The sequence below is a fragment of the Aphidius gifuensis genome, linkage group LG1 (assembly GCF_014905175.1).
Source record: "Aphidius gifuensis isolate YNYX2018 linkage group LG1, ASM1490517v1, whole genome shotgun sequence".
Taxonomy (NCBI): domain Eukaryota; kingdom Metazoa; phylum Arthropoda; class Insecta; order Hymenoptera; family Braconidae; genus Aphidius; species Aphidius gifuensis.
The window spans coordinates 14,942,923-14,955,706 of NC_057788.1; the positions used below are offsets into that span (position 1 = coordinate 14,942,923).

At 29.4% G+C, this 12,784-nt stretch overlaps 1 protein-coding gene across 3 annotated transcripts; it reads left to right on the forward strand.

The window, feature by feature from the left end:
* The first annotated feature begins 9,493 nt into the window (after positions 1-9,493).
* LOC122848959 (U4/U6.U5 tri-snRNP-associated protein 2-like) lies at positions 9,494-12,281 on the forward strand. 3 transcript variants are annotated; one of them, XM_044147466.1, is made up of 8 exons: positions 9,494-9,968; positions 10,061-10,286; positions 10,438-11,109; positions 11,189-11,466; positions 11,540-11,668; positions 11,735-11,796; positions 11,870-12,092; positions 12,174-12,281. In XM_044147466.1, the coding sequence occupies exons 2-8, from the start codon at positions 10,217-10,219 to the stop codon at positions 12,225-12,227; spliced, it is 1,488 nt and encodes a 495-aa protein (XP_044003401.1). In that variant the 5' UTR covers positions 9,494-9,968; positions 10,061-10,216; the 3' UTR covers positions 12,228-12,281. The 3 variants fall into 3 exon arrangements, with proteins under 3 accessions (XP_044003401.1, XP_044003393.1, XP_044003408.1); XM_044147458.1 differs by having other exon boundaries at positions 9,494-10,286; XM_044147473.1 differs by lacking the exon at positions 9,494-9,968 and having other exon boundaries at positions 10,170-10,286; positions 10,415-11,109.
* Positions 12,282-12,784: the final 503 nt, after the last annotated feature.

Genomic DNA, 12,784 nt, shown 5'->3' on the forward strand with positions numbered 1-12,784 from the left:
TAGCAAATAAAAGTTATCACGAGAGTGACGCTCCTTAAAATTAAAATAAAAAATATTCCATTAAAAATTAATTGTAAAGTGGGGATGAAAAGTGGTGCCATTTCTTGAGCCAATCAAATTAAATGGTTCCCATAGTAGTCAGCATTATTCTAATTGTTTAAACATTTAAAAAATAATAATTTAGTAACTTCAACGGATGTGGCATCTCGCGTTGCAGAGGTGACTTTGAAAACTGCTTACAAAAATTTATAAAAAAAATATAAAAATAAAATATTTTATAAAAATGCAAAATGTGAATTTTTATTTCGTGTAAATAAAAAAAAATAATTTATTATAAAAAAAGAAAATTTTTATTGCTTATTCGGCATTATTGTATCTGTTGAATTTATTAAATTATTATTTATTATTGATTTTTAATTCTAAATTATACCAAGACGTAACACATGTAATGATTAATTATGATTAACAATAATAATTATAATACATGCAATGAAAATAAAATTAATACATATATTAAAAGTCAAATCAAACATAATAATTTTAAATTCGGTGATAATAATTAATTTTTATTATATTGAATAAATATTAAATATATTAATATTATATGAAACTTGTTAAATAATAGTTTTAATATTGCATAAGAATTCAATATATTAATATCAAATTGAATAAAGCTTGTTTCATATGTGGCGACGTAAAATCTCTAAAAATGGCGCGCGTAGTTTATATAAAATGGCATCATTATAAAAAAAAAACCGAAAATAAAAAAATTATCCAAAGCGGTGTCTCCACGCTATAAAAATCTCATGCAAGTTCTTGCACGAAAAAATGGAACATGTCCCATTGGCTCCGATAGTCTTGCAAGGTTTTTAAAGGCTGATTTCCACTAAAATTCTAGTAATTATCTAGTGATGAAAGATCTTGCTGTAAGAACTTGCATGAGATTTCTACGGAAGCCAGCCATGGAGTTTAACAAGGAGGGTAATCTGTGACGTCACACTGTGTATTGGCATAGGGAGCTGTTGAAGCTCACGGAATGGAGCAAGTCAGTACATTTTTTTGCCAGTGATGACGCTAGTGGGACGAGTGCCCAAAGTCACATGTTGTTTTTGTTTATATATTTTTTTTTTTTTTTGTGTAGCTCAGTTAGAGTATTCCTTCATTATGTAAAAAAATAATACAACTACATAATACATTATTTATTTAACAAATAAAATTAAAGCAATTTATTTTAATAAAATAAACACCAAGGACAAGCAGTGTCTAAGAAAAAGATAAAGCTAAGGAATTAATGTTGCTTACCATATAATTTCTTTATAATCACATCAATTCTTTAGCTTCATCTTTTTTTTAGCTACTGTTTTTATTTGGTATTTTTTTTATGATAATGAATTACTTCAATGTTAAATAAATAATTTTTTATTAAAAAGATCATTCCAAATAAATTTTATTTCAATTAGGTACATGTGATGCAAATGTTGACATAAAAAATAATAATATAGTCCAATTGAAGTACTGAAAAAAAATATAAAAAATAGACAACTTATTGAGGATGAATATCAAAGGTGTGTTGTACAAAATTTACAAAATGTTTATGATGACATTAATGCATAAAAACCAGGAAAACCAAGTTTTTTAGATAAATTAGTTATATGCTAAATAAATAAATAAATGAATAAAGAAAAAAAGTCAAAAAAAAACACCAAAGGGTTTGTATTTGTATGGTGCTGTTGGTGATGGAAAAACCATGTTGATGGATCTCTTTTAGGATTGTTGTGAGATAATTTATATCATAATTATTTTAATAATAATATAAATAAATAATTAATAAATATCATTGTTTACAGATTGAGAAAAAAGAACATGTACTTTTTTTTTATTTATGCTAGATGTACATAGTAAAATTCATCAAGTTAAAAAAACAATAAAACGTGTTAATAGTAGTACAAAACTTTAACCATTTGATCCAATACCACCAGTTGCTGATATGATTATTGAAAAATCATGGCTTTTATGTTTTAATAGATTTCAGACAAGACAAAATTAAATTTAAAAAAATCATGATGAATTAAAAGCATTAAATTTAATATTTGATAATCATAGGTAACTGATATTGCTGGTATTTTAATAAAAAAAAATACCAAGCACAAGCAGGAGGCTAAAGAAAAGATGAAGCTAAGAAATTATTGCAGCAAAAGGAATTATGTGGTATAAGCCACATCAATTTCTTATAGCTACATTTTTTCTTTGGCCACTGCTTGTTCTTGGTATTTTAATTTATTATAATGTTTTAATTTAATTTTATTTGTTAAATAAATGAGTAAAATTCCAAGGACAAACAGTGGCCCAAGAAAAAATCGAGCAAAGGAATTAATGCAGCCAGAAAAATTATTGGATAAGCAGCATTAATTTTATAACTCTATTTTTTCCTTGGCCACTGCTTGTCTTTGGTATTTATTATTTAGTAAACAAATAAAATTATAGCAATATATCTTAATAAAAAAAATACCAAGGGCAAGCAGCGGCCAAGGAAAAAATAGAGCTAAGAAATTAATGATGCTTACCACATAATTTCTTTGGTCACATCAATTCCTTAACTTTTGGTCTAATAGTAGCATTTTCCATTTTCCAACCAAATCATCTGGGTCTTGTATTTTGATAATATAACAGCGATTTTTACCTTGTCCAATTTTTAATCTATAATTAATTCCTGAATCAAGTAATAAAACTAAACAATAATTTTTTAACACTTATATAAATGGAATAAAATTTCCTCTTTGTAATCCACTTTCGTGTAAATCATCTGGAGCTGTATTACTTGTTGTAACAATATGTTAATGATTGCGATAATTACACGATCAAATAATTCAGTAAATAATGGTTTCAATATCGTTGCATCAGCAACATCATCAAAACATATATTAGCCATGATTTTTCAATAATCATATCAGCAACTGGTGGTATTGAATCAAATGGTTAAAGTTTTGTACTACTATAAACACGTTTTATTGTTTTTTTAACTTGATGAATTTTACTATGTACATCTAGCATAAATAAATAAAAATGTACACGTTCTTTTTTCTCAATCTGTAAACAATGATATTTATTAATTATTTATTTATATTATTATTAAAATAATTGTGATATAAATTAGCTTACAACAATCCTAAAAGAGATCCATCAACATGGTTTTTCCATCACCATACAAATACAAATCCTCTGGTGATTTTTTTGTCTTTTTTCTTTACCAACTAATTTCTCTAAAAGACTTGGTTTTCCTGGTTCATATCCATTAATGTCATCATGAACATTTTTGTTTTTTTTTTTTCAATACTTCAATTGGACTATATTATTATTTTTTATGTTAACATTTGCATCACATGTACCTAATTGAAATAAAATTTATTTGGAATGATCTTTTTAATAAAAAATTATTAATTTAACATTGAAGTAATTCATTATCATAAAAAAAATACCAAATAAAAACAGTAGCTAAAAAAAAGATGAAGCTAAAGAATTGATGTGATTATAAAGAAATTATATGGTAAGCAACATTAATTCCTTAGCTTCATCTTTTTCTTAGACACTGCTTGTCCTTGGTGTTTATTTTATTAAAATAAATTGCTTTAATTTTATTTGTTAAATAAATAATGTATTATGTGGTTGTATTATTTTTTTACATAATGAAGGAATACTCTAACTGAGATACACAAAAAAAAAAAAAAAAATATATAAACAAAAACAACATGTGACTTTGGGCACTCGTCCCACTAGCGTCATCACCGGCAGAAAAACGTACTGACTTGCTCCATTCTGCACCCGTATTCACAGGGCAAATTTTATACAATTTAGGGCTTTTTTTTGCCACTGATGGCGCTTATAAAATTTTTTTTATATAGATTTTACATATAAAAGCTCTACAAGCGCCACCGGTGGATGAAAAAAGCCCTAAATTGTAATGCCCTGTGAATACGGGTGCTGTGAGCTTCAGTGAAATTCGAGAGATTACCCTCCTTATACACCTCCATGAAGCCAGCAGTCCAATTCACAGGGCATTACAATTTAGGGCTTTTTTCCTCCACTGGCGGTGCTTGTGGAGCTCTTGTATGTGAAATCTATATAAAAAAAATTTTACAATCGCCATCACCGGCAAAAAAAAGCCCTAAATTGTAAAAAATTTGCCCTGTGAATTGGACTGCGGGTAGGGACAATGATTGCACGAAAGCACTCTGCCATTTTGAAGTTCGTACCGCGTACGGACTGGGTAGCCACGGAACGCACCCGATGTCCCTACCCGGCTTCCGTAGATTTCTATAGAAATGCTTGCAAGATCTTTCATCACTAGATAATTACTAGATTTTTGATGGAAATAAGCCTTTAAAAGCCTTGCAAGACTATCACAGCTAATGGACATGTTCCATTTTTTCGCAAGAACTTGCATGAGATTCCTATAGCGTGGAGACACCGCTTAAAAGCATATGGCACTAGGATAGTTTTTCGACCAAGTTCTATGCCATAGCACTTGTGTCACTATATCTTACTAGAAATTTACTAGAAAATGGTTTATATTTACACATGTATAGTACATATATGTAATGATTGACTGTCAAAATATCAAATTGTCAACAAATAAGAAAGGTTATATTCTTATTTATTTTTTATGTGTTTGTAAGCAAGTTGGTACAGCAGTCCAATTCACAGGGCAAATTTTTTACAATTTAGAGCTTTTTTTTGCCGGTGATGGGGCTTGTCAAATTTTTTTTATATAGATTTCACATACAAAAGCTCTACAAGCGCCGCCAGTGGAGGAAAAAAGCCCTTAACTGTAATGCCCTGTGAATTAGACTGCAGCTGAAACAATTTCAAGAAACGATCAAAACGCCGCCCTATAGCCGTTATATGTGAACTTTTTCTTCTATAGTGCTATGCAGTGATGGGTTTGTAATTTACAGTGTAAATTACACGTGTAATATACCGTGTAAATTACAGTTATTTACAGGGCTTGGTTCCTTCCATGAAGTATCCTACACAAAGTTCACTGCGCCATCTTACAACAACCACGAAACCTTGATTCCATGGTAGAAATCAGTGTTGGGCTCATTTTATCCGGCCGTATTATACGGCTCTTATTTTTGGCGTCGTATTGTACATTTTATCCGCAGATCGATAAAAAAGAAATTGGTAAAAATGAAAATAATAAAGTATGTAATTTATTTATAAAATAAAAAAAAATGTCCAGGAAAAGCAGTAGCTAAGGAAAAGGGTTGTAATCAGTTAGCCGACAATTGACGGACCGACATAAAACTAATGATTGTAATCGATTGTAATCGATTTGTACTTCAATGTAATGTATTTGTAATTATTTGTAACCCCCCTCATTATTGTAATTAATTAGTTAAAATTCTATGTTGCACTTAGCCGACAAATTATAAGGAACAGCTGTAGAAATTAATTTATGATGGTATTTTATAGGAAATCATTTGTACATTCCAAATATATATTTGTAATGTTTGTCTGAGGTCAACTTTTTTTTTAATTAATTAAATAAACATTTAAAATTAATTGCCTAGTGAAAGTTGTACGGCGCATGCGCGTAGATTTTTTTTTCTATAGTGTATCAATTGAGATGACAGCTGTGAGATAGCAGCAGATGTTTATTTACAATAAAAAATTTTCAACAAAAAACAGCAATTTACTAAAACAATTTGAACATTATATTGTTGAAGAGTAAATTTTAAGCTGTTTGTTGTTTTTTTTGGTGAAAATTTTTATTTTAAATCAACATCCGCCGCCATCTTTTACAGCTGTCATCTCAATCGATACACTATAGAAAAAAAAATCTACGCGCATGCGCCGTACAACTTCAGGCACAAATGTTTTATTTAATTAATTTAAAAAAGTTGACCTCGAACAACACAAATATATATTGAAATGTACAAATGATTTATAAAACAATCATAATAATCTACAACTGTTCCTTAATCGTATGCAGGCATTTAATTAATAATTACAATAATGAGGGGTTTAAATAATTACAAATACATTACATTGAAGTACAAATCGATTACAATCGATTCCAATCATTAGTTTTATGTTGGCCCGTCAATTGTCGGCTAACTGGTTACAACCAAGGAAAAGATGTAGCTAAGAAATTGATGTTGCTCAAAACATAATTTTTCTGGCCACATTAATTCCTTAGCTACATCTTTTCCTTAGCTACTGCTTTTCCGTGGACATTTTTATTTTTTTAAAACGAATAATATGTATTTTATTTGTTAAATAAATAAATGACTAAGAACAAGCAGTAGCTAAGAAAAAAATGTAGCTAAAAAAAATTATATGGTTAAAATTTGAGTTACTGAGAAATCACGTGGGTTCAATCCGTTTTATCCTGTTTTAAACGTTTTAAACGTTTTATCCATGGATAATTGTAAACAACTCAAAAACTCACAATATGCCCATCCCTGTGCTCCACATATAAAAAATATACAATAATATGAAAAATAGATATCAAAACAGTATGTTAGAGAGAGAGGCTCTTATAATAGAGATTGCGTGTTAGAAAGAAAAGCAAAACAGTTCGATGTACTTCTTCAGTAATTCGAGAAATTCGACATTTTTTTATTAAATTTGGCGAATGGCTGAGAAATTAATCTTAAGGCATGTGGCCACTAGCATAGTTTTTCGACCAAGTTCTATGCCATAGCACTTGTGTCACTATATCTAACTAGAAATTTACTAGATAATGGCCGCCGAGGACTATGTTGAAAAAATGCTGCATGCAGCATTTTCAGCATAGAACCGCTAACTTCACACTAGTTTTTTTTGATACAGCCAACATTAAAAAAATACAACAACAATAGTTAACGTTGTTAATAAATTTCTTTGTTTATATTTACACATGTATAGTACATATATATAATGATTGACTGTCAAAATATCAAATTGTCAACAAATAAAAAAGGTTATATTTTTATTTATCTTTTATGTGTTTGTAAGCAAGTTGGTACAGCTAAAACAATTTCAAGAAACGATTAAAACGCCGCCCTATAGCCGTCATATGTGAACTTTTCCTTCCATAGCGCTATGGCATAGAACTTGGTCGAAAAACTATGCTAGTGACCACTACTGGCCACTAGAAACATTTGCCATAATTAAATAATTAAAAAGCTATTGGCAAGAAGACTAGAAATACAGGAGGACTTACTCCCTATCTCGTCTGTATATAAGAACCGTTCCGCTATGTGATCGCCGCATAATTGAGGGGCGCTAGTAGTACCACGGTAACGTGCGCGACTTGTATCGCTTTTTTTACAATGCGCACAATACAAACATACTCTGCAGTCCAATTCACAGGGCAAATTTTTTACAATTTAGGGCTTTTTTTTGCCGTTGATGGCGCTAGTAAAATTTTTTTTATATAGATTTCATATACAAAAGCTTTACAAGCGCCGCCAGTGGAGAAAAAAAGCCCTAAATTGTAATGCCCTAATGATTGGACTGCTACTAATAGAGCATTATACACATGATGTTTGTCAGAGTATGTTTGTATTGTGCGCATTAACGATACAAGCACGTTACCGTGATACTACTAGCGCCCCTCAATTATGCGGCGATCACATAGCGGAACGGTTTTTTGAGGCAAGTTCGTCCTCCTGTATTTCTAGTTTTCTTGGCTATTGGCAAATGTTGTTGCCAACTTGCCACCGGTTATTGGTCAAAGTATGTATTCATGTCCGATATTGGCCAAAAAAATATCGAGTACCAGTATATCGGGAGAAAAAAAAATATCGAATAGTTTGGTACTCAGTATACCGAGATACTCGTGTCTCCGGTATATCGCTCAATGTCGCTCAATCCGCTCAATCAATATCGAAGACATGGTAGAAATATACAGGTATGTCCATGCCTCGGACGAAAATAAAAATCTACTGCGCAGACCATTGGCGGCCATCTTGTTTGCATGTGTGTAAATCTGTGTGTCCGTCATATTATTATTATTGTACTATTAATTATTTATGTATGGCATGCTTAAAAGTTATATTGGGTGCATTCCTTTAATAAAAAATTTTTTTTCGTTTTGCCATTTCGCCCTGTAATACCGACTAAAAACTAGAAACAGAAGCAACGACAAAAGTGATAAAATTCTCTATTCCATATTCCAGACTTTGAACATTTACGATAATATCCTGTACAACCTATGTGACAATAACAAGCAATTACAACAAGTAAATTCTCTTTTTATTTCAGTTTGATATAAACATTGAACAGTTATCCATCTAATAATTGGAAGCTAAAAAAAATAATGTCATGTGCCAGTACTGCCACTACAAGAAACAGCTTTTTCCTATAAAATTTTGGCCGGTATTACAGGGCGAAATTGCAAAACGAAAAAAAATTTTTTATTAAAGGAATGCACCCATTAATCATAAATAAAAACTTTAAAAATATTATTTGATAATTCTACGTATTTATAGATGTTGCAAAACAATTAGAAATTGAACTTTTACTTTTTCACAAAAAAACAATTTGAAAAAATAAAAGAAATTTGTACATATTTAGTTAACAAACTAGAAGTTTGGATAAAAAGAACAATATAAATATTGCACTGGATGCAATACAATGTTTGGTACATACTTGTACGTACATTTGACTCAAAGTTTTTAATGAGCAAATTATAGAAGATACAATAAAAAAAAAAGAAAAATTAGTTAAAAAAAATATGTAACAAAGCTTAATATGTGTTTTATTTTTTATTTTTTATATAATTAATCATGTGTTTATGTATTTTTATTATTTTAATCTTCTATTAAGATCATCTTTAATATGTATTTTAATTTATAATTTAAATAAAGTCGCGCCACTTTAGCCAATATGGCAACCGGTGGTCAGCACTTCTTATTGGCTTAAAAAAACGTATGCGCATGGACCTACCTGTATATTTCTACCATGATCGAAGACCACTAAGGGTGCGTTCCGTAGAGGACCGCGGTCTACCAAAAATAGGCGTGGTTTATCATGGTGAATTTAATTTCGTTGTAGTGTCAGCACTGCTATGTATTGGAAAACGTAAACAAACATAAGCAAACGTAAACACCGAAAAATATGATTAACGTATTATAGAGAAAAAAATAATTTGGCATCAAAAAAAAAATTGTCAATTATAATAGTAGGTGTATATTGTTGTTATCTCAATTATTTAGCCTGTAAATTGTATTCATATATTTAATACTACTATATTGCGCATCGCCTATGCTTTCCCATAAGTGGGCTGTTCGGATTCATTACGGTGCAGACAATCTCTCTGCAGTCCGATTCACAGGGCAAATTTTTTACAATTTAGGGCCTTTTTTTGCCGCTGATGGCGCTTGTAAAATTTTTTTTATATAGATTTTACATACAAAAGCTCCACAAGCGCCGCCAGTGGAGGAAAAAAGCCCTAAATTGTAATGCCCTGTGAATTGGACTGCTGTCGCAGTCATACTCCTCGACAAAAATTTTTTGCGCATGTCCGAATATTCTGTTCGGTTCACACGTATACACAATGAATTTGTGTGCGTCGCCGAATGTTTCCGAGCCCCGACTCGAATAATAATTCGGACATGCGCAAAAGATTTTTGTCGAGCAGTATGACTGCGACAGAGAGATTGTCTGCACCGTAATGAATCCGAACAAAATCATACCCTATGCGCAATATAGTAGTATTAAATATATGATTGTATTTATTTTCAAAGTTAATGCTTCAAAACCTATCATAACTCAAATGTAAGGTTAGGACAGCACTTATATTTTTGTTATTTTTCAAGATCTTAAACTGGCTGATGTTGCTGTTCATTTTCAACAAAAACAACAATTACTACCTACATCAGTCAATAGATAATGTGTTTGAAGTGGAATTTTTCTTTTCATTTTGTTAACTGTTATTAACAAATTTATTGTTTTAATAATTTTATTCAGTACAAAATTCAGTAAGCACCACATCCACAACATTAACAATACATACTGATACATACATAGAAAAGTGTAAAAAAAAGTATACATGAGACTGGTTATTTTTTAGGGATTCCTAGGGAGATTTTTAATTTTTATGGATTCACTCTGATTATGGCCAAAAAGGACCGCGGTCCCCCTACGGAACGCACCCTAAGTCCGACACATCGCTTCACATTCAATAACAATATTATTACTTGTTATTGTTTAAAAAAATTGAATAAGCATGGATTTAAGCAAAACAAATAAAAGAACCACATCAGATCGGATTAGTGAATCAGATAATGATAATGATCGTAAGTAAAGAAAATAATAAATAATTCTATTTCATATTCAAGTAATTGTGAATTTTAGAGGTTAAGATTGACATTAACGTTTACAAATTTTTAATATTGCCATATATGTAATACTACATTACACGTAGTATTACACATATGATTGTTACAGATCAAAATGTTCATGAAAAAAAAAAGAAGGTAGAAGCACCTCCTTTGTGTCCTTATCTCGATACAATAAATCGTCAATTATTAGATTTTGATTTTGAAAAATTATGTTCAATATCATTGTCACAAATAAACGTTTATGCATGTCTTGTTTGTGGTAAATATTTTCAAGGCAGAGGAACAAATACATATGCTTATACACACAGTGTTGCTGAGGGTCATCATGTATTTTTAAATCTTCATACGTTAAAATTTTATTGTCTACCTGATAATTATGAAATTGTTGATCATTCATTGAATGACATAAAATATGTTTTCAATCCGACATTTAGTGAAAAACAAATAAGAGAACTTGATACAACTAGTAAACGCTCACGAGCTATTGACGGTACAATGTATTCAACTGGAATTGTTGGAATGAATAATATCAAAGCCAATGATTATTGTAATGTTATTTTACAAAGTTTATCACATGTAACACCACTACGTAATTTTTTTCTTCGTAAATCAAATTGTTTGATGGTTGAAGAACCACATGAACGGTTAATACAAAGATTTGGTGAGTTGATGAGAAAATTATGGAATCCAAGAAATTTTAAGGCTCATGTTAGTCCACATGAAATGTTACAAGCTGTTGTATTAGCTAGTAATAAAAAGTTCAAATTCACTGAACAAGGTATGATTAATATTTATATATAATAATAATAATATTTAAATAATTAATAATAATAATTATATTATTATTTTATTTAAAGGTGATCCTATTGATTTTTTATCATTTTTTTTAAGATCTGTTGATCTTGCATTAAAAAAGCTAGAAAATCCAAGTATTATTGATCGAACATTTTTGGGACATATGAGAATTCATAAACGTAAAATTCCACCACTTGAACTTGAAGAAAGTCATAAAAGGGAATTATTAAATACTGTTGAGTACAGTGAGACTGTTGAAGAAAAATCATTTCGTTATTTAACATGTGATTTACTACCACCACCATTATTTAAAGATCAACAGACCGAGAAAATTCCCCAGGTAATTTAATTATTTTTCTTTAAATATTCATGTCTAACATGATAATATTTAATTATTAATTTAATTATTTTAGGTCAATTTGTATAAACTTTTAGAGAAATTTAATGCAACCACTGAAAGAAAATATGAAACACCCAAAGGAAATTTAATGAAACGCTTTGAGATAACTCAATTACCACCATATTTAATTCTCTACATAAAGGTAATTTTTCATTTAAAAAATAGAATAAAGTCATTATAATATAATTAATATATTTTTAATCTTCAGAGATTTACAAAAAATACATTTTTTGTTGAGAAAAATCCAACGATTGTTAATTTTCCTATCAAGTAAGTATAATTTTTTTAATTCAATTTTGGTATTAATAAAATGATTAAAATATTAATTTTTTAATTATTATAGAAACCTTGATTTTGGAGATATACTGACACCAGAAGTAAAAGCAAAACATCCATGTACAACTTATGATTTAGTTGCTAACATTGTTCATTTTAGTGGATCTGCACAAGGTACATATCGAGTACATGTATTGCACAAAGGCAGTGGACAATGGTACGAATTACAGGACCTTCATGTTACCCCAATATTACCAGAAATGATAAAACTCTCAGAAGCTTACATACAGGTTTGTAGAACAGAAATAGTTGTACTTGAAAATATATTAAATATAATTAATGTGTTTTTTTTTTTTTTTTTTTTCAAATAGATTTATGAACTTCAAAAAGAAAACAGTCTATCAGATAACAATGACAACAAATAAAATTAAAACTTTTATAAATTATTTTCAATAAAATAAATTAATAATGATACTTTATTTTGTTTCTAGCTTTTTTATGTACACTATAGCTATTACCTTTTTTATCAATGAAAAATTATAATAATATAGCTCACCTGTTAATTTTTAATAAATTAATTTAGACTAAGAAATTAAGAGGTAAGTTACATTCATTCCTTAGCCATTTGTCAATAACTTTTTATTTATTTAAATAAATTAATATCCCATGGCAAATGGCTAAGATAGATATTAGGAATAGATGTGACTTACCCGTTAATTTCTTTAGCTAAATTAATTCTTTAAAAATTAACAGATAAGTCACATTTATTTCTCAGACATTTGTCAGTGGTATTTAACTTCATTTTCTAAATCAATTACTTACAAGCACTTACAAGTTAAAAAAATTCAATTCATATAAAAAAAAAAAATCGAAATAAATAAAAAAAACCCCTAATAAAGTAAATGTAGGTAAAATAGTCAAGGAAAAAAGTCGGTCTTATAGAAAGTATATATATCGTCGTGTTTTTATCTGTTCTGCGTCT